The 22,936-nt window shown below is 34.9% G+C and overlaps 2 protein-coding genes across 2 annotated transcripts; one reads left to right on the top strand and one right to left on the bottom strand.

The window, feature by feature from the left end:
• Positions 1 to 1,925: 1,925 nt before the first annotated feature.
• On the bottom strand, positions 1,926 to 13,936 carry LOC114288963 (putative DNA helicase MCM9). Its single transcript, XM_082900584.1, has 11 exons — positions 13,844 to 13,936; positions 13,373 to 13,407; positions 11,657 to 11,754; positions 11,438 to 11,503; positions 11,221 to 11,313; positions 10,142 to 10,258; positions 9,316 to 9,388; positions 8,197 to 8,263; positions 7,338 to 7,747; positions 4,261 to 4,404; positions 1,926 to 2,285 (listed from the first exon to the last, which is right to left on the bottom strand). Exons 1-9 carry the CDS (start codon positions 13,934 to 13,936, stop codon positions 7,577 to 7,579), a joined length of 813 nt encoding a protein of 270 aa, XP_082756710.1. The 3' UTR covers positions 1,926 to 2,285; positions 4,261 to 4,404; positions 7,338 to 7,576.
• A 723-nt stretch (positions 13,937 to 14,659) lies between these two features.
• Positions 14,660 to 18,107, top strand: LOC114267203 (geraniol 8-hydroxylase-like). Its single transcript, XM_082901057.1, has 2 exons — positions 14,660 to 15,476; positions 17,413 to 18,107. The coding sequence occupies exons 1-2, from the start codon at positions 14,781 to 14,783 to the stop codon at positions 18,016 to 18,018; spliced, it is 1,302 nt and encodes a 433-aa protein (XP_082757183.1). The 5' UTR covers positions 14,660 to 14,780; the 3' UTR covers positions 18,019 to 18,107.
• Positions 18,108 to 22,936: the final 4,829 nt, after the last annotated feature.

Raw genomic sequence — 22,936 nt, 5'->3', positions numbered from 1 at the left:
ATAACAACTAAGAAGGTTCTCAATCAAGGTAATCAAAGGGTCAAATATAGTTCCATTATAATAGAAAGCACAGAGTGCTACAATATATAAAGGTCTTCTATTGTATAGGACAATTCATTCAATACAATACATATTATTTCCTCTCTCTCTCTCTCTCTCTCTCTCTCTCTCTCTCTCTCTCTCTACTATTCTAACATGGTATCAGAGCTATAGGTTAAGCTCTTGGTGTTCTTCGCCTCATCGGCGAACAACAATCTTGCCTTGGCCGCCCGCCGGATTTCAACCTATTCCGCTATCATGTTTTCCTTTCAATATCGCTTCGTGGTGATCTCTTCCTCTATTCACTGGTTTATTCCTACCCCAAACATCTCTATCACATTTTTTTTTGTTTTTTGTTTTTTACTCGCAATATATATTTTTTTCTCTACTCTGTCTTTCCCTCTGCTTCAATCTCAAACCGGTTTCTATCTTCAAACCTATTTGAGTTCGGGGGGTATTATACCTATATCATGGTGAACATGGTTATACACCATGCAAGCCACCTAAGTCGTCTCCTTTGGCGCACAACCCAAGACACCCCTCTCTGGCGGACAATCCAAGCCGCTTCCTTTGGCGCACCACCAAACTCACCCCCTGGCACACCATCCAAGCCGTCTTCTAGAGCACTCAGTCATCTGTTGTCATCATCGTTCAGCACCACGTCATAAGTTATGTGTGTGTCACGCTTGTTGATTCAACATCCAGTCTCTGCAACGGTCCGGCATGACCCCGTAAACTGTCTTGTTTTGATTTTGCAATCTATTTGTCTTTTATTTTATTTTATTTAATTTTATTTCTTGTTTTAGTTTCTCTCTCCAAACTCAATATGTTTATCCTTCTTGAGTTTGAGGGAGATGTTAATGTATATATGGTATATATTGCTACATATATTAAGTATTGATTTCCTATATATATTAGGTATTGTCATAGTTACGTCTCTTATTGGATACTATTTCTCATAGTTAGATTTTTAATATGATACTCTTTTTCAACCTATATATATAGGTCTTCTATTGTACAGGACAATTCATTCAATACAATACATATTATTTCTTCTCTCTATACTAGTCTAACACTCACACTACAAGAATTAACACTTTTGGCAACAAAAAAATTGGTCGCTAAAAGTCGATTTTTGGTCGGCAAAAGTTATCCTCGACCAATTTTTTTTGTCGCTAGTTTGGTCGCCAATTGAGGGTCGGCAAAAGTAATTCGCAATCAAAATTTTCGTTGGTCGGGAAAAGTTAGATTTGCCGACTAAATTTTTGGTCACTAAATATATCATTACTGCGACTAATCTATTTTGTCGCAAAAACATTTTGGTCGCAAAAAGTCGCCTTTTGCTGACCAAATTTCTTAGTCGCCAATTGTCACATTCCACGACCAATAATTTTGGTCGCCAATTAGCACATTCAACGACCAAATTTTTTTGTCGCCAATTGTGACAATTGACGACAAAAAATTTTGGTCGCCAATTGTGACATTTCGCGACCAAAAATTTTGGTCGCCAATAGTCTCATTCTGCGACCAAAATTTGTTTGGTCGCCAATTGTCACATTTCGCGACCAAAAAACTTTGTCGCCAATTGTGACATTTTGCGACCAAAATTTGTTTGGTCGCCAATTGTCACATTTCGCGACTAATCACTTGGTCGCCAATTGTGACATTCTGTGACCAAAATTTGTTTGGTCGCCAATTGTGACATTTCGCGACTAATCAATTGGTCGCCAAAACTATAAAACAAAACCAAATTTTGGTCGCCAACATCCAACAAAATAAACCTGTAATTTATAATAATCCATCCAATTTATTCAATATAATCTGTAAAAAGAAGAAATCATTCAAACCAACAAATAAGTTGAATCATCAACATTCAACAAAATACATATATCAACCATTTCTGAACCTGTTTAATTAAAGTCAGCAACTATTATAAGTTTACATCCACAAATAATTCGAAACTACATATTTCATCTAGCATAAAATTTAAAACATAACAAGTACTTGTTATTATGTTTGAAATTTTTATCCATGTACATCAACCCAAAAAAATAACTACTAGTCTACCAAATATTTTCTATACACACCCATCCAAAAATATAACTAGTAGTGTATCCAAAAATATAACTACTAGTCTACCCTAATATTTTCCATATACATCTATACAAAAATATATAATCCTTCCAAAAATGCAAAAAGTGCCAATTTGCCCTGTACAATTTAGCTTTGTGCACGAGTTCATCCATCTGTACCAAAGAAAAAGATAAATAATGTCAGTTAAAATTGGACAAATAATGAAAAATGTCCATGAAAAGCAAAGGTCACATTAGCAAATTAAATGACTACCATTATCAAATTGTAAATAAAACAATAGCATTCTTATGTCTATAGAATAAATTGGATCAGCCACCATTCCAGATCCAATATAGTGCCACACAGCAAAAACCAAACACGGCAACTAAAATTGATCCATATTGTCAATAACTCCTATCTTCCTCAATGAACCTTTCATGTGAATTAAATTAAACTCCTATTTTGGCAACCTATATATCTAGATTGATAAATAATGAATGAATGGATGATGAACATGTTTCATTACATGGCAATATCGGAACTGATGCAAAGGGAGATGCCAATGCCGAAAGATCGGATAATGGGTGTGGCACTTGACTACCCAGAGGCTGTTCGATTGATTAACCAAACCAATTCACTCCTCAAAGGGGAGGTAGGCAGTCTACTTGTAAAACAGAACTTTTTATACCTGCAAAAAAGTTAAGTTTGTGACTATTGGGTAGTTTTATTTCTAATCGTTTTTATTTAGAGATAAGTATTAGAAAAAGCAAATACTAATATATTACTTTATATTTATCATGCATGTATTGATCAGTGATATAAAAAAATGTTTAAAACAAGCAAATAATAAATAACAGCTCTCTAATAAATTTGATACATCGATCATTAATACTTTGTATTGATAGTTGACTGTCACCTATAAATACAAACTATGAATTGGTGTTGATAGTCACCACCACATATAGTTGACTATTAATTGGTATTCTTTCTTCTGTAACGATGTCATTTGACATCACCACCTGAAGATCATATTCCATCAAAATAAATACAAACACTAACATTTTCATACAACAAAATGTATGGTGTTCTCAGTACTATATTATCTTGAATAAGGCCCACAATCCATGATGATGATTTGTGCACTTTTTTCTGGGAGAGTTTCTAATGTGTAGCATTTGAAATTTAGAAATTTCACAATATTTAAAAATCAAGAAGTTTCTCAATTTCTATACAGAAAGTGTGCACTTTTGCAGTTTCTTAAGCATTGTAATTTTTTTAGTTTCTCAATTTGAGAAATTGTGAAATTCGACATTTTCACTTACAAAAATTGTGAAAATTTCTAATTTCACAATATAGACCACCAGTTTACTCCAAAAACAAGCATCCAGACTGATCAGGATGACCATCCAGACAGATGAGGATGATTGACAGATGAGGAAAAAGCAAGACAGATCTGGAGCAGACCACCAGATTTGATCTGCTGCAGACCACCACAAGCATCACAGATCTGGAGCAGACCACCACAGATCTGGAGCACACCACCAGAATTGATCTGGAGCACACCACCACAAGCATCCAGACAGATCTGATGCAGACCAGCAGAATTGCCCTAGATCAGTCCACCTTCATGACTGATGCAATACTTCACCATGCAGACCACCAAAGGAAGAGAAAAGAAGGAAAAAAAAGAAATAGAGAGGAGCTAATTCAGAGCAGTTTTGGACCCCAAACGCCCCGGTTTTGCCTACTTTGTCACACTTTTATGTCCTACATAACTAATAATGCGTCCTATCGAAGCGTTGCTTGCTTTCAGAAGTTTGTTTGATCTAGGCCGAGGTGACCACTACGATCTCGGGTTGTTTCCAGGCTGTTTCCAACTATTTGCCCCAACCGGCTCATTTTTTGCCTTCTCTATCACATTTTGGTTTCCATAGAACAGTAAAAAATTCTTGTTTAACTATTCATCCTTGGATCAGTGGAACATTACAATGTTTGAAGTTTCTATACTAGTCAACATAAACTAAACTGTAAATTCCATCTTTTAAATATTGAACTAAATTAGTTTAAAGACAATCATTTCTCTATGATATTCTCATCAAACGTTTATTTTGAACATAAATATAATCAAATATGGTTTAACATACTTACCAATTACCATGGCTATCTATTGTCGAGAATTTGGTGGATTGTGATTTTCCAAAACTTGCGCCAACATGCTCTGAAGTCCAAAAAGCTGCCGCTGCATCTCCTCACGTTGTCTTGTATTCTCTGCCTCTTTCATTTGTAAAAAAGCTATAAAAAAAATTAAATTAAATTTTTTTAAAAAAAAGATACTAAATATCACTACTGAATGAATAGCAGAGAGAGAGTGGTTGAGAGATGACTATCAGTTTCACTTACTTGCCTACAAAATTAACATACTAAATATGCACTAGTTCATTTTGATGACAAGAAAAGATTATAAAAAATAAATAAATAAAAAAAAAGAAAAAGAAGAAGAAGAGGAAGAAAGAAGAAAATGCATTAGTTAAGTAGCTTTGCATACACTATGCATTTAATCATAGATGTATATATGCACATAGGTACACATAATATATGCTCGGTATATTGTTTTCTCTTGATCTGTTGTTCATGTTATAACAGGCTGGAAGACATTCTTGATCATAATTTTCTCAAACATGAATGTCTAATTTTCTTCCCTTTGGGTTTTTTTTTAAGAAACCCTAACAATCATGTCTCTTCCAAGCCACAGGATCAATACTAAAATCTAGTTTTCTTTTCACTATATATTAATCATTTACTTTTGTATTGATTTTGTATTTTTATGTTCATTGAAATGGACATGTTCATTGAAATTGACATGTTTACCTCCTATATATTAATCATTTATTTTTATGTTCATTGAAATTGACAGGTCAGCAAGCCAAATAGACTACAAGATAGTTCAAACAAGACTAACCAGCCACAGAACAGCAGATCATAATTCCTAAACACCAAAAAACTGAGAATACTTTAGAGAGCAATTTACCCAAAAAAAATGTGCCCACCTGAACATAATAACCCACTCGCGAATAGGTTAGTCAAAAAGTCAACCTGGTTTACTCCTTCCAATAGCCTCAACTCCATCTCATTATGTACAGGAAACAGAACTACTCACTTATGTCCCAAACTATCTTGGCAAAAACGTTTTAGTAACATAACTTAAAACTAAAATTAGGAGTAACAAATTGATAGGAGATTAAGGTTGATCTTGTCATAACAAAATATACTTGAGAGAATTATATTTCTCATCCGGCGCTCGAAAATCAAAATTGATTCTTGCACTTCTCATCAGAAGGCAAAGCTTGACAATTAAATGTCTCACAGGATCAAACTTGCTTGATCCCCCATGCAAAGATGTAATCTCTCTCGCTGGACGAATTTCATTTTTTTTTGAGCTGGTTTTCCCTTGACAGAGATACAAGCAACTTTCATTACCAAATGCATTATTGTCCTAGAAGCAACTCAATCAATAACTAATCCTGTGGCAAGGAAGGATTTTCAACCATACAGAACAATAGCCCACACTTATTCAGGTTTGATGCTTGAGTGACAATAATTGCCAAGCATGTTGAAGTATTTCTTCTCTATTTCTATGTTACAACCATATCAATGAACTACTGTGTTAGACTTCCTGCTTATGTAGAAACTTTGTTCTACCTTAGAATATAAATAAGAGAAAATATGAATGTCTTTACCAAACATTGCCTCAAATTATGGGACATCTTGATTCAAATCCATACCTGAAATGCATGCCAAAGTCCAAATATAAAATTGGTGGTCAACCTCAAACAACCCAGTCTGCTGCACTATTTTAGAGTATTTAATCCACATAAGCTTAGTTTGAGAGCCCAAGACGAAGTGCACGATAAGCCCTAAAGAATGAGGAGAGGGGGTATTTCTATAGAAGGTAGGTGAGTAAACACCTGTCTTGCACTCATTGCAAAACAGTTCCAAGGCCCAATGTCAAGAACACTAAATGTTTATCTTCACATGCTACTAATGATATTCCACATCAACCAAGCACATACCTTTATATCTATATAATACTTCAGCTATTGTTAAATCATCAGAAATTCAATCAATAGAGACAACATTTTCACTTAGGGAGAGCCGGTCAATTCTTGGCTTGGTTGGGGCAAGGGCTGTAGATCAAGCTTTGTTGCATGTGCAAAAATTCATATAAGCCCATTAGGAGCCCTTTTGAGCTTGATTCTTGTGTATAAATTGGTCGAACTTGATTTCAAGATTGAGTAGATAGAGCTCAACTCGTAAAAGTTGAATGCCATTTTGTTACCAGCTTAAAGGGCTGCTTCCTTAGCTTTTTAGGCTATAAAGGCCAGGTTTTGGGGTTTTTTTAGCCTAAAATACCAAAAACAAAACGTATGGCTTTTAAATAGGTGACTGCTAGGGATGAAGGAAATCCTAATTTTTTGTAATTCAAACTTGAATATTTTTACCTCACACTAGGCAACATATTTTTTTAAGCTTAAAAGTAGCATTTAAAAACACAGCTTCATAAAAGTTAAGTTTAGCTTTTCAGCCTATTTTGAAGGTGAAAAAACAAACAAGCTAAAAACCTAAAAATTTTTACTTTTACCAAACAACAATCCTTCCCAAAGTACAATAACTTAAGCATGTGAATTTTAAATTTAAAAAAAAAAAACTCAGTAATTTTTAACATATGGGACCATATCATCATCGAAGTAAGATAATAACTTGCCATGGCCAACCATTACCTTTAGCCATCATGACAATTTTGAAAGTATTGCATGAAGTATCAAGTAGGGCAAGTCTACTGAGAAGCTTGATTAGGTCATTGCAAAATTAATTCAAGCTTGAACTAATCTTATAGTAGCCATCTTCATGTGAGTTAAGTTTTAATTATTATGATCAAAATTAATTCCCACATAAAAGCATATATACATGAAGGATTTGTTATGCATTTGTAGATGAAGGATTTGTTAGATGAAATTATTTGTTATGTAATTATAGATGAAACTTTATTTTTTGATGATGCACCCAGTATGATGCCATATGCAGAAAGACAGGCCATCTATTTTATAGTCAATAAGTGGACCTCACAAGCCAGCACTTCACTACTTATACTCAAATATGCAAAAAATATAGAAAAACACAAAACAAAAACCAATGGGTGAAATTTAAAAATATCATATTGTACGTACCAGAAGTGCCTTGAAATTTAAACAAGCATGCTACCAATCTCTTTTTACACAAGTGTTTGTGCTTTATTTGCTTTCACAACCTCTTCTTTTCCTGGTGTGCCCAAATGGACCATTGAGAATAATCAACTAAAAGACCGACACTAAGGGATATGAATGCACCAAGTTTGGTTACTGTTCACATTTATGTCCATTTAAAAATTGGACGACGATGGTGACTACTGACTAAGTGACTGGACATTTTATAGGTGAGCAATAACCGATATAATCAGGTAACGGTAATTTGTGGGGGTAAATTCCAAATATGAAAGACAAAGTGACAAAAAGATACGTTGATTGGGATCATACTGTCCCTTGGGATTTGTTGCACCAAAGACAATTGTCCAAGTACTGAGAGTTGTCACAAGACCAGCCTGAAAAAAGCAAATGATATCCAGGAGTCATGTTTCCACGAGTAAAAAAAGCTCAATTCAAAAATCAAAACTTTAAAGATAACTAACAGTGTTCTAACTCCACAACTTGTCCTATAATCACATGCATATTGATGTTAGATGTGATTGAAACTTAATTCACACAATCAAGTGGATTTTCAAAACAACCAATATGGATCAACCATAAGGAAAATCCTACAAGTACATGCCACATTCCGTTCTAGTGCAATTTTGGTCAATATTGTACCCAGTGTGAATTTGAATTGGCATACACGTGAAATTTGGTATTTCCTTGGGACACTGTTCTTTAATGTGAAGGGCAATAGAAATTTTTAGCTTATATACAGAAAGAAACAAGTACTTGTGTTTAAGAGTATTTACAAATTTAATAGAATTTTTCCAATTAATTAAAATGTAATAAAATGACCTACCTTGGCAATGCTTATAGTCTGCTGCTCCATTGCTTCATGTATCGTTGCCCTGTCATGTTCCCTCATGCTGTCAAGCAAGGAGTTATTTGAGTTCAGTACTAGATAACATAACATGTCCTTTTTTTATTAATAAGGATGCCATAATAGGTATCCAATATCTGACTAATTGAATGCTTAAACAAATGAATGTTTCTTGAGACAGTTTTTGCTTAACCAAGCATGTCTGCATGTGGAAGACTACCTTTTATGTCTCATACCTTGCATTAGCATTTCTTGTTAAACAGAATGACAGATACTGCCTCATTTAGCAATTAATCTCAACTTCCCCAAGCAAAAGGTACACTACAATTTAGTTCAAAAGAAATATAAAAATCTAGGCCTGCTTTAAGCAAAAATAAAAATAAACGATGCTTTGTTGAGCCAAGGACAATTGATATTGCTGAGGTTTCTCATGAGTTAATGGTATTATTAAGTTTCCTATTTTAAATGGGAAGCATGATATAGTATCTACTTTTGTCCAACTATGTATTCAGATATGATTTTAAGCCTATGATGGGGAATTGAAATTTGGGGGCTATAACTGAACAAATCAAGTCATGAATATATTTATTCGTATTTGAAACATCACAGAATTTTCACAATGAAACCATGTTAGTTCCTCTCAAAATTATTAGATACTATGGGGTCATTAATTTATAGTACAAGTGGTCTTATCGTCTCTCAGTTTGTATAAAATAGGGATGTCAAAACATTCTTAGGTGGAGTACATCCTATCAATGGATGAAATCACAAAAAATAAGTTGGTTTTTTATTTTTGCTAGAGCACCATGAGTCCCAAAAGCTTAAGATGTCAGGAAAAGAGCCCAACAATGCATATCAAGCTTTCCAACACCAAACATCCAAACAAGTAAAAAAATATGATGCAAACGGAAAAACAAATGCAAATGGAGAGACTTGAATCCAAGACCTCTCTTAACCTAAGCTCTGTTACCATGTTATCACTAGTCCCAAAAGCCTAGGAAAGGGGGCCAACAATGCATATCAATCTTTCCAACACCTATGAATGTTGATTACAGCAAAGAAAATTTTAATGCAGCCATTCAAAGGTAGTAGTCACACCTGTCAAATTCATCTATGCAACAAAGACCACCATCTGCTAATACAAGGGCCCCAGCTTCCAACATCCATTCCCCTGAAAGTTCAATCAATGCGTTTAGTATTTTCTTTTTCTTGTTCTATAAGTAAATACATTCAGTATTTTGTTGAACTGAAGTTTCCATATATGTTATCTTTTAGTGAAAGGCAGGTCCAAGGAAAAACTTTCCAGGGATTTCAAAAAGAAAATTCTCTGCCAAATTGACTTTCTCATGTGATGCTAAAAAGATCTATAGTACAACAAGAGAATTGTAGTTTAGTGGAATATCCTATGTAGTTTGATACGGGGGAGATATGTTCTCACTTTCCAAAGTCATCCAACCACAGCAACAGGTTTCACCAAACACACACGCAGAGGAGGGAGGGAGATGGATGATAGTTATGACAATTTTACACCCCACCAGTAGTCATTCCTGGCTTATTCCCACAATAATGCAAGTTGCAAACCATTTGCCATAGCTCAGTCAAGAAAAAGAATGTATTCCAGCACCAAACAAGTGACTAAATCTTACACTGACCACTGAGAATCTTAATGAAAACTCCTTTCATGTCAAGCTCCCTTCATGGGATCAATCAAAGGGAGAAACACATTCTGAATTAGGGAAGTATAAATTTTTCAGTTGCCTCACTAAACAGCTACATAACTTCTGCTGAAATAAAACTACAAAGCACATTATCTGATGAAAGAAACAAAGAAAGCAAATAAAGAGACACCTAAAACAACAAATATGTTGCAAACTTGACCCAAGTTCAAACATAACTATTAAGCCAGAAGGTCAACAAAGGTTACCTCCATCCTTGACTGCAGTAACTGTCAATCCAGCACTAGTGCTTCCCAAACCAGTAGTAATAACTGATCTATTGCTCAATTTAGCAGCAAACTTCAAGAATTGAGACTTTCCAGTACCTGGTAGAGTTATAGAATTACAGAGAAGCTTTAATGCATCAGTTTTTGTACCATTTTAGCAGTTGAAACAAATTATGAAATAAAAATTTTAGATTGGTATTTATTCAAGACCAACACTAAAAAAACAACGCCCAATTAGTATGTTTAGGAGGGGAAAGATTGGGTACACACCTAACCTTTGGTATAGTGCACAAAGATTAGGTTACTTGTTTTCATCTAGATGTCTGTGAACAGAAAATAGCCTTTGCTCAAGTTAGTCATCCGATTTAAATATATATATACTGTAGCCCAAAAGCAGACATAATTTTACAGTACTTTGCACAAAATAACTTAGCAGTATTACTCCCTCTAGCATATTGTACTTCTAATAAGTAATCATAATACCAAAACCAGGAGGTATTAAGAAAGTATTTCAGGTTCAATGTTCTAACTACAGGAATGCATATTAAAATTACAGGCTACAATTTTCAATCTAGCTCATGAAGCAAAAATGACATATATTTGTGATATGAGACTAGTGTAAATGTATGGTAGTGTAAGATTAGTATTTAGAATCGTAACAGCATCCTCAGTGCCATGCCAGGTCTAGTCAATCATGAATGGACTAGATCAACAAAATGTCATGATTGATTATAGGGTGGAGTGAGGATTTAATTTTTTAGTCCAGTTTTAATTATAGTAACGCCAAAAGTAGAATAATTTCCAAAGGTTTAAGAGAGTTTATCAAGTGAAAACTTAATACTGAATTAAAATTTACAAAATCAAAGAAAAACTCTAGTTAGTCTAGAAGTGTAAACAAGTTTAAGGAAGCAATGACCATGGGTGGGGCAGTGTAGTTAATAATGATCGACTATATTCACGATTTCTTTGCTTTTGAATTGTTCAAATTTATGCCACAGGAAGCACGCAAGAATTTACTTATAAAATATCAAGTATATTATATATGAAAAGAAAAAGGTCACCTGGATCACCAACCAGAAGCAAATGAGACTCTCCTCGAACTTTCGTCCCAGAAGCATCAGCATGTTGCACACCTCCAATAAGTGTTAATGCAACTGGATTGATGGAAAATCATCACTAAATATAGTTATTTTTATGTCCAAAACTGAAGCACACAATGCAATGGCAACCTTAGAAGTTAAGTGAAAAGGGACAAATTAAAATGGGATGATAAAACACCTGCAAGCTTTACAGTGAAGAGTCCAAAAATCTGTGGGCATATACCTCGCAAAATGGCATTCCTCCCTGTGGTGACGTTGATGTGTTAGGCAAAACTAGAAAAGTAGAACAGCAACCTAAACAACTTGGTGCAGAAGCAAATAGAATCTAAACATAGATATATGTATGTGTATAAATATATATAACAAGAACTTCTTGAATTTTATAAGATGTTTTTACCTTTTAAAGGTGTATCTTTGAAATTCAACCAGAAGTTCTTGAATTGATTAATAACGTCATCAGGAACATCAATGTCTGTCTTCAACTCATTAATTCTCCTAAAAATGAAATAATTCATTTAAAAGAAAATATTGGGGAAAGGACAAATCACTTATTTCAAGTATTCAACCTGATTAGAATTATGAACCTATGACTGCAATTCACAAAGTAAGCTTGCGATAGGGTGAAGGCACCGAAGTACGCTTCAAGCTTTTAAAGCAAAGTATTAAGAAATAAAATGCAATCGAGTTACTTCTGGCCAGAACCAAGAACACATATCATTATGAAACATGAATAAAGGGATTAAATTATCAATAATAAAATAGCAAATATTCATCATTATCAAGATAATTGAGAGGCTCAGACTCCAGTAGTTAATTATGGGTGCCATATACCTGCCTTAGTTCTGGAATAAAAATGTAAAAGCAGGTTTAAGTTATTGCTGCCCACATAATCCTGTGCCATGCCAATGATGGTACTGGCAAGACTCTGCTCACCATGATGGTAAGCTGAATGCTCAGATACATAACCAGAGAATTGAGCAACTTTTGCTTCCTTCACAAAGTTGCGCTTGAAAGAACAGAAAAGGATCTTCCTTTGACCTGGTTTCAGGCCATCAACCATTGAAGGAATTGACCAAGAAGATAGAACACTAATTGGCAGTATGATCTCTATCAATAACATGAATGAAGTACATTAACAAACAGACAATCCATAAAATCCAAGTAAATTGCTTTCAAACCTTTATCAACAATTGTTGATCTGACAAGCAAATCACTAGTAGCAAATAAAAAAACAAGAGCTGAGCCTATAAATTCACCATGAAAATAGATATAAGCCCACAACTGAAGGTACACAACGTAATCAAAATTTACCGATCAAATTAGTTTCAAACAATTTTTAAATACAAAAATCAGAACACACAGACATCAAAGTATAAATTAAATATCTGAAATACAGATTTTTCAATTATACAAGAAAAAAGACTGAAAGATGAAACCAATATTCACAAAATATTCTGAACTTGAACTTACATTTGTAACATCCCAAAGTAATAAAAGATAAATGACAGATATTATTATTTTATTTTTTTTGGATAAGTATAAATGCCAGGCATTTTAAAAAGATTTAGCAACAAAAGTTTTAAAAAAATTACCAAAACACAAACCAGATTTTCACAACAATCACACATCACAAGATTCAGAACCAATTGTCATTATTGTCAGATCATATTCACCTATGGGCTTGTTTGATTGGGTGGATTATAACATAAGACTCTAATTATTAATCCATGGGATTCACATTCCATTGTAAGGTTGCAAATGTTATTATTCAGATTAGATTCCAATGACCTATCAAACAAAGACAAATTTTTTAATCCTACAACTAGTCACGCAAAACACACATAATTGGGATTATACATTTTCATATCTATTGCAAAACAAACATTGACGAGAAAATTATCACTAATCGCACTATATAACTAATCATACACTAATCTCATGATTGTTAATCCACTTACTATTAATCCTCTTAATCAAACAGGCCCTATATGTATTCATCAACTATCTACAACACAAACACATCAAAAAAAACATTTAAATGGCAAGAAATATCAAGAAACACAAAAGCAATAAAAACCCAAAATCCATATATACTAAATTAACAATACTAAACCTTGTTTTTAACACCAGACGACATGGCAGCTCCACCTTCGTTCATTTCAGCCTCCTGCTTGGCATCAACCTTGAGATCCACAACAATGGTCTTGCTCTCCAAATCCCAAATCTTAATGCGCCTCAGTAGCAGCACAGAGCCAGTACCTATTAGGGCTAAAACATAGAGCATTAATAATCGAGCCCGAATCGAGCGAGTAAAGCTTCTTTCCCTCAGCCAGATTCCACAACAAAATAACCCCATCTTTCCCACCACTCGCACACAGCGACCCATTGGGCGACACGGCCACCGTATTCACATACCCAGAATGCCCAGCAAGCAAAGCCCTAATCTTACAATTCTAAAAATTCCAAATCTTCACAGTCCGATCCCAAGACGAAGACACAATCGTAGGCTGAAGATTATTAGGGCTAAATCGAACACAACTGACCCAATCAGAATGAGCATCACCATCCTGAATCGTGTACTTACATTCACCCAAAGTGCTCCACAGCTTGATCGAGCAGTCTCGGGAAGCAGAGACGATTTGGCGATTATCGAAGGAGAAAGCGACGGAGAGGACATCTTTGGAGTGGCCGACGAAGTGGCGAGCAGTGATGCCAGTGGAGAGGTCCCAGAGGCGGAGAGTGGGCACCGATTGAGAGGAAGAACACAGAGAGGGAGAGGGCGGACCGAGAAACAAAGAGAGAGGGCACCGATTTGATTTGATTTATTTTTTTTTTTTCTGATTTCAATGTACAAAACGACGTAGTTTTAAAATTAGCGACCAAATTTATTTGTCGCCAAAAATTTTCAATTCCCGCCCCCACTAAAAATCAAATTTCCCTCCCAAACTTTTGGCGACCAAAAGACCATATTAGTCGCAGAAAAAGTACCTCCGCCGACAAACTTTTTTAGTCGCCAAATTTCAATCAACGGCGACTAAAATATTAGTCGTTAAAAGTACTAATTTGGCGACAAATTTTTTTTGGTTGCTGAAAATAAGTTTTTGGCGACCAAATTTTTGGTCGCCAAAAAATATGTGACCTTCCGCGACCAAATTTGTAGTTGGTCGGCAAAAGTATACCACTTTCTGCGACCAACTCATTTTTTGGTCGCCAAAATATAACCTTCTGTGACCAATAATATTTGGTCGCCAAAAATAATGATAATTCGCGACCAATTAATATTTGGTCACCAAATGTCATTTTTTAGCGACCAAAATTTTTTTGGTCGGCAAAAGTGGTCGGCAAATGTGTAAATTCTTGTAGTGGTTCAAGCCCTAATATCACTTGCAAAACCAAGCAAAAACAGTCCCAACAAGCTTCCGCCGAGACCGACACCTCTGCCACTCATCGGAAACTTTCTCAAACTAGGTGACAAGCCTCACAAGTCCTTAGCCGAGCTTGCCAAAATCTATGGTCCTATCATGACCATAAAACTAGGCCAAGTAAACACAGTTGTCATTTCTTCACCAACCATGGCTAAACAAATCCTCCAAAAGCAAGACCTCTCTTTCTCCAACCGATCTATCCCGGACAACCTCCGAGCCCAAAACCATGACCAGTTCTCCATCAGTTTGATGCCTATTTCAACTCAATGGCGAAAACTCCGCAAAATCTACAAATCCCACGTTTTCACCACTCAAAAACTCGTCGCAAACCAACACCTACGGCATCAAGTGGTGCAAGGACTGATCGCCGAGGATCGCGAAAGCTGCGACCCAGGTGTGGCAGTGGATATTTGCAAAGCAGCATTTAGAAAAACGTTTAATTTGCTGTCGAATACAATTTTTTCCATGGAATTGTTGGATGATCGGAACAAGGACATTTTAAGGGAGCTGAATGAGGCAGTGTGGAGTTCCATGGAGCACATTGGCACGCCCAACTTGTCAGATTACTTCCCTGTGTTGAAGAAGATTGATCCACAAGGTATTAGGCGCCAAACCACTTCTGACTTTGGAAGGCTTATTGTAGTCTTTGATAGTTTGATTGATCAACGATTGGAGTTGAAAAAAACACAGGGTTGTCTCTCAAGCAATGATGTGTTGGATGCTCTTCTCAATATCAGCGGAGATGATCAGAGTGACTCTATCGATCGAACTCATATCCAGCATTTGTTGCTGGTTAGTACTCTTTCCAAATGCTGTCCCTTTGGCCAGGATTTATTGGGTGAATTATAGGATTAAGGAACTCATGTAATTTTAGTATTTGGTTATAATTTTTGTTATCTCCATTAGATTTTAATGGATATTTAATCTAACAAAATTAGCAAATTTTTTAATGATACAACTAATAATACAAAATAAACATATAATTGAAATTATATATTTTTATATTTATTACAAAATAAATGTTAAAAATAGGAAATTATTTATTCCACTAATCAAGTTGGATAATCAAGGGAAATTTTTTTTAAGATCTCTGATATTAAGATTCTATAAGATAAAGAACATACAATATTTTCATGGTAATTAAGGTCTCTCAACATTTATACAGACAAAATTCGACTAAGGAAAATTTCGCCCCGACTCAGAGAAATTTCGAAATTTCACTGTAAGTCGGTATCGAAATTTCTCTAAGTTAGGTGAAATTTTTCTAAGTTAAATTTTCTTTGTAAAAATGTTGAGAGACCTTAACTAATAAAAAAAAAAAAAAAATTGGACCTCTCCCACTACATAAAATTAGAGAGGGATAATTCACTAATTTTCCCGATAATCAATTATACACTAATTACATGAATTCTTAATCTCCTCACTATTAACTTTGTTAATTAAACAAGTCATTTAACTACTGTGCTTCCCGTCCGATTTTATATTTGTTAGGTTTGGTTTTGTAATTTGTTTATATAAAATATTATGTATTTATATTTATTTTTGGTAAAAATAAAAATAAAAACATGTTCAACACACATGTTTTTAAATTTTGTTTTGAAAACGAATAAAAGACATTGGCTAGTCAAAAGAGATTGTCGACGATTAGAGATGATGACTAGAGGTGCTAATTACCATGTGGTGGGAGGTAGTTGGTTGTAGCCGAAGTTGATTGTTGATCGTGGGTGGTGGTGACTTATGGTTGGAGAGGTTGGTCGAAGGTGGTTGCAAGCACTAGAGGTGGTGATAGAAGTTGGTGGTCAAAGGTTATTTCCGACCAAAAGATGGTGGTTGGAGGTAGGTTATCGCACATGAGAGTAGATTGTTGGCAACCAAAGGTGGTTGTTAATCTTTAGAGATGGTGGTCAGTAGCCAAAAGAGATTGTTAATCGTGAGCGATGGTGGCTGAAAGAGGCCATCGGCAATATTGGCTAGAAACAGTAGTCAATAGTGTTGAAGATTGGTGGGCGGTGGGTAAAGGAGAGAACAATGAAAACTTTGTTTTTAAACAAACAAAACTAACTTTTTCATAGTTATAAGAATTTATTAAATTTTGTAAATTATTTACAAGTTTTTAAAATAAAAATAGACAGCAAAAGAGTTTTTATTTATAGATTTTAAATATTTTATAGATATAAATAGAAAAATTATATACATAATGTTTCCAAACATGCCTATTTTTTATTTTTATTTTTATTTTTATTTTCTAAAAAAACTAGAAATGAAAATTTGTCTAGTATACTATTTTTGTTTTAAAAAAAGTGAAATTAATTCAATTTTTTTGAAAACAAAAATGTTTTTACTCGTTTTCAAAAATAATTTTTCACTCTCTCCTCTCCATCTACCACCACCCATCGCCAATCATTTGCCAATCAGCCAACCAACCAACCAACTGTCAGTGAATTCTGACCAGTCATAGGCAACCATCAATGAGCTTCAATAACCAACTTAGTCACCACGCAAGCTATATGAGATTCAATTCGTTTCATTCTGTTGGAGGATTGGTTTGGTCCTATTTCAAAATTTTGGAATTGATCATGATTGGTTAATTTCTAAATTTAATGTTAATCGAAACTTTGTGTTATTTTGAATTTTGGATAAATTTTACTTAGTTTATTATTTTATTTTTATGCTCAATAAAATTTTAGGTTGTTGTATTTGTATAACATTACTCTATTAGTTTGTTTAGGACATATTTATTGCGGGGGTGGAGACAACTTCAAGCACAATGGAATGGGCAATGGCCGAGATACTACACAACCCAAAGACATTATTCGAAGCAGGAGTGGAGCTTGAGAAGACAATTGGCAAAGGCAAACAAGTCAAAGAATCAGACATCCCTCAGCTACCATATTTGCGAGCGATTGTCAAAGAAACCTTTAGGAGACACCCAATAGTTCCATTGTTACTTCCTCGCAAAGTTGAAGTAGATGCTGAAGTTTGTGGATTCACTGTTCCAAAGGGTACACAAGTGCTTGTGAATGCATGGGGTATTGGCCACGATCCAAGTACATGGGAAAGTCCAAACTTGTTTATGCCTGAGAGGTTTTTGGGTTCACAAGTTGATGTTCGGGGACAAGATTTTGAGCTCATTCCATTTGGTGCAGGAAGAAGAATATGTCCTGGATTGCCATTAGCAATGAGGATGCTTCACTTGATGTTAGGTTCTCTTATAAACTCATTTGATTGGAAGCTCGTAGATGGGATTTCTCCGGAGGACATGAACATGGAGGAGAAGTTTGGCCTTACTTTGAAAAAGGCTCAGCCTCTTTGTGTTGTCCCTATTTACTTGTAGGCTTTTAGTGAGCCTAGTTCAGGGGTAGCTCAACAATAATGCCAAGCGTCAAGAAAGAAATATCATGAAAAGCCTTCATAAAGATTCTCTATCCTTAAATTAGTTTGTAGTGTTTTATTGTACAGCAATGGTAGGTGTCATGAAAAATCTTTCATGAAAATAATCATGAAAGCTTTGTGACCCTTAGATTACACTTAGAATAAAGCACCACACACTAATCAAGGTAATCCAAAGATGATAAATTTTTCATGATCATTTTTATGAAAAAATTTTCATGATCCCTATAACTTTTCATGATATTTATTTTATGATGCGTAACATTACTCATAACTCAAACTACCAATTCAATAATTCCAATTGTCAATCTTTATGATCCTTGTAAGGGTGCTGGTGCTTTAAATTTTGTGTATATTTCTTTGCTTTCATGCTTCTTTTGCTTTGCTGATATGTGCATTCTAAAGGGATGCATTTTGGGATCTGGGTGATGGAGTTTTGTGGCAGATTGTTACTGCGGTGTTGATATTGTAGTTGTCACTCTTGTTTTTGCGATTGAAATTGTAAATGAATATTTGAACTATAAGGTAATAAAGTGTTTTGATGCAAAAGTACTGGAGAGTAAAGTAAATTTTCTCTTATTATTTTTTAAATGAAAAGTTCAAAGCCACTCATTTACTATAACCATATTCATGCGTAACAACTTTTATATAAGTGAACAAATATGAACAAATAATACATAAACAAGAAAATATCCTCAATTATATAAGAATACATATATGAATGTATGCATGTATGTATATTAAAGATGACAAGGAGCATGTCTATCTGCTACTGATTTTCTGTTTGTCTATCTATTGCTGTTGTTGCCTATCTGTCATTTAGGTGTTGCTTATGCATTGTTTTGTGTTGTTGGTTTCTCACCAACTTGGAGGTTTGAGCTTTTTCTAGCTCCAAGCTCCTCTTTATTGATGTTTTGCCGTTCATATGTAACTTATATGTGGTTCATCAATAAAGATTTCTTTTGCCGATCAAAAAAAAGATGACAAGGAGCTAGGAAGTCTCCGGACTAGGGTTTGTTCACAAAAGAAGATATTATTTCAAGCATTTCTTGAGCATATTTTGATTCTGGAAAGTTCAATTGAAAGACATGAGTCCCTGGAGTCTCCATAATTTCCGTATTTCATTTCCAACCATTTGTACGCTATGCCTTATAGTAATAGAAACCCCTATCTCTGTATATATCTTTCTCAACAATTAAAACTAGAACCTTGATACATCCAAGGGTGGACATGTCGACAATTAAAACTAGAAACCTTGATAACTTTGGATCCACAAGTGGGTTAAGTCTTGGATCATCCAATCCAAACACATTTCGTGAATTAATCAATCAAATGTCGAAGTAGCATCCCTGGATTCATGAGTTCCAATTGGTTTGCTTCCCAAAAAATATGAGTGGATTAGAGCAATTCCATTAACATTAAGACCATCTAATTTCTGTGAACCTGCTCTCATGACCATATTGTATGCAATGTTAGCACTTGTACTATCTCCAGAGTAGAAAATTTGTTTAAAATCAACATAGTTATTTAGCCATTCCTCATGACCATGCCCGGCAGAGTGAGAAGCAACCCACTTGAATAGAAAATTCGTTTAAAAGCGTCATAAGGAATGGGGAAAGGATTATTCTGGCCTTGTCTATAGTCAACAGACAATGCAACAACATTAGCTTTCTTAACAAGAGAAAAAACGTAAGTTTCGTGGAGATGAAAAAAGGCGCTGTACGTGCCAAAGCCTTCGCCATGAAAGTAAACTACGAGAGGAAGTTTTTGATTAGGATTGGCAGACTTGGGGATGTAAAGTTTAGCACATACACCATTCACGTTTTCTACATCTTTGTAATTGGCCTCAGGCTTGGGAAATGTGGCGTGATTTTCAAAGTTTCACATTCGCTCTGAAACTACTGCAAAGAAAGGGTACAAAAAAAGACATACTAGGATTTGTAAGTCATTTTTCTTTGGCGGTTGATATGAGAGAAAGAGAGAAAGATGGACATCTACAGAGAGATAGAGGGTGAAGTTGGATATGTTTGGTGATGGCATTTAGGTTATTTATATATGGTGGGACTAGTATTTAGTTTCCCATTGTTGATTGACTTCTTTGCAATATCCAACATCGTGAGGATCCTCTAGAGTAAAAGCTTGAAGTGATCTCCTAGAGTGATCCAATCCAACGGCTGAAACGTTTTGGTTAGTAAGTTGAAAAAAAAAAAAACCAAAAATCAGCTTTATTTCAAAATGAAAAATACGTTCTTGTAAATACGAAGCATTAGAGAGAGAGAGAGAGAGAGAGAGAGAGAGAGAGAATGGCTGAGAGGAGGAGCAAGACATTGCCACTGCCACCGCCCCGCCCCGCCCCACCCCTTCCCAATCCTAACGCGCCACCGTCGCCGCCTCTGCCACGCCACTGCCCCGCCATACTCCAACAAATTGAAGGAAAAAAAACCACAGGAATATAGAACGAAGTGCTAAGCAGCAATAAAAGGGTTTTTTTTTTCTTTGCTTGCCCTCTTTCTCTTTTTTTCTCTCAGAAAATCACATCAAAAAGGAAGTTTGAGACATTTGGGTTTGCCTTTGTGTCTTCTCTACCTCTCTTCTCCCCAATTTTCTTTCTTTTTTTTCCCTGAAATTAATCTTTTGTTTTTCTGTGTATAGTACAACAAACACTGTATTTTAGATTGTTGTTTCTCTCCAAATTTTTGAATTGGGTAAAAAAAAATGATGCTAATCTATGAATGCAATTGTCTATACACTCGTTCAACAAGTATTTGTAGATTTATCTAGGAAAGAGTGAAGAAATCTAGAGAGAGAAACAAGGTGACAAAAATGGTGGGTGACTGAGTGAGTTGCCTTATTTACAGATCAAAAGAAGGGCCTATTTCATGCGTTTTGGGGGTTTTCTTGACAATCACAGTGGCGGTGGTGGTGCTAGAATCGTTACTGACATAACTTACAGTAACAACCATAATATGCCCACTAGTCCATGTTCAACTCTTCTGGACTCTCTCTAGCTCTCGTAAACACTCACTCTCTCTCCCTTTCTCCCCCCTCTCTCTCTCTCTATATATATATGTATCTAATCTATATATATACTCTACTAGATTGATCTTTGCTTGCGCTTTTGTTTACACTGATTTGGGTTTTTTGGGTATGATTGTTTCTAATTTATTTTTTTTTTCTTTTTGGAAGCAAACGAGTATGGAGAGCCAAGGAGAAGCTATGAGGATTCAAGAGAATTACGAGACTAATGTTGGAAGAAAAAGCAAATGATTTTTATTTTTTTTTTCAACTTACTAACCAAAACGACGTCGTTTTGGTCAGCTTTAATTTCAACCGTCGGATTGGATCACTCTAGGAGATCACTTCAGGCTTTCACTCTAGAGGATCCTCACGACAACCTATCCAACCTGGAGTCAGGATCCTCTGTCGTGTTTTCCTGCAACGTTCCTTGCCATGATCCAAAGCGACATCATTTTGAGTTTTTTTTTTTCATTTCGTTGAGACCTGAGCTGAGAACCTAACCCATACACCACAACAATGGAGATGAGGCCACAGAGAATAAAAAAAAAATCCTTTGAAAGTAAGAAAAAGACCATTGAAACTGTTGAGTAATGATTTACTTGTTGGGTTTCCCCTGTTTTCTTCTCTCTAAGCTCTCAAACGTCTCTAATTTCTAGTTTGTTTGTGTGAATTTTGAAGCTTCGTTCTTCCCTTTTCAAAACATTGCTTCAATCATCAATTGCTCCAGTTCCAGCGAAGCTTGATCTCCACTGCGAGACACAATGACAAACCGATCTATAAATTTTAGATTTGTGAGACAACAAATTGATCTGAGAGACAACGTCAATGCAAGAGGAGATCAGATATCGGAGATTTGATACGGTGGAGATCTGAAGCGACTGTGAATCAGACGGCCCTCATTTACGCCATTGTTTTATTATCTTCTTCTTCTCAAGATCCTATATATGTGGACTCTGTTGAATCTTCTAGCTCCATTTGGGATAACAGAGCTCTTCATTGAATCTATGATCCTATATATGTATATATATAGATGACTGGGTTTGAAGTGTTTGTTTATTTTGTTCTGGGAGAAAATTAAAGGGAAAATGAGTTCTGTTCAGGCTTTTACACTTAGTCAAAATCATAACAGCCTTTTCAAATGAGAGAAGAAAATAAGGGGGAAAAAAAAATCCACTGAAACGACGTCGTTTTGCACCATGGTAGGGAACGCCACAGGATAACACGACAGAGGATCCAGACTCATCGAACCTATAGTTACTAAGAAAAAAAAAAATGCCATCGTTTTCTTTGGTCTATATAAGAATGAGACTTTTTCAAATATCCAACCTATAGTTACTAAATGTAACATTAATAATTTTTGAGTAAATTATAAATATGTTTTCTTAGATTTGCTTAAAGTACAAATTGTCTCATGTAATTTAGAAAACTACAAATACCCCTGTATTACAATTTTTTATTTAACAACATTAACTAAAAAAATGAAATTCATAATTGCTCTCTTATACAATAATAAAATCATATAAATTATTAATTAAAATATGTTTCTAACATCATTAAAAAATCTTAATTAACTTAATGATTTATTAATAAAATGAGTGATTTGTATGAAATTGGAAACTTCGGGAAGTAGAATATAATTTTCAGAATTATAGGGGATGATTTGTATTTTAATCAAATTTCAATATGTATTTGTAATTTATCCTTAATTTTTTTACTCAATAAAAAAAATAATTTTATAACAACTTCTCAAAGGTATCAAGTCAAAAAATTACTTAAAAATTTTAAAAAATAAAAATAAAAATTGAAAGTCACAAAAAAGCAAATTGCAAATGCCTACTCACTTT

Source organism: Camellia sinensis, chromosome 13 (assembly GCF_055761805.1).
Source record: "Camellia sinensis isolate YWXY chromosome 13, ASM5576180v1, whole genome shotgun sequence".
In the NCBI taxonomy this organism is placed as follows: domain Eukaryota; kingdom Viridiplantae; phylum Streptophyta; class Magnoliopsida; order Ericales; family Theaceae; genus Camellia; species Camellia sinensis.
This window is presented reverse-complemented; position numbering and strand designations above follow the sequence as displayed.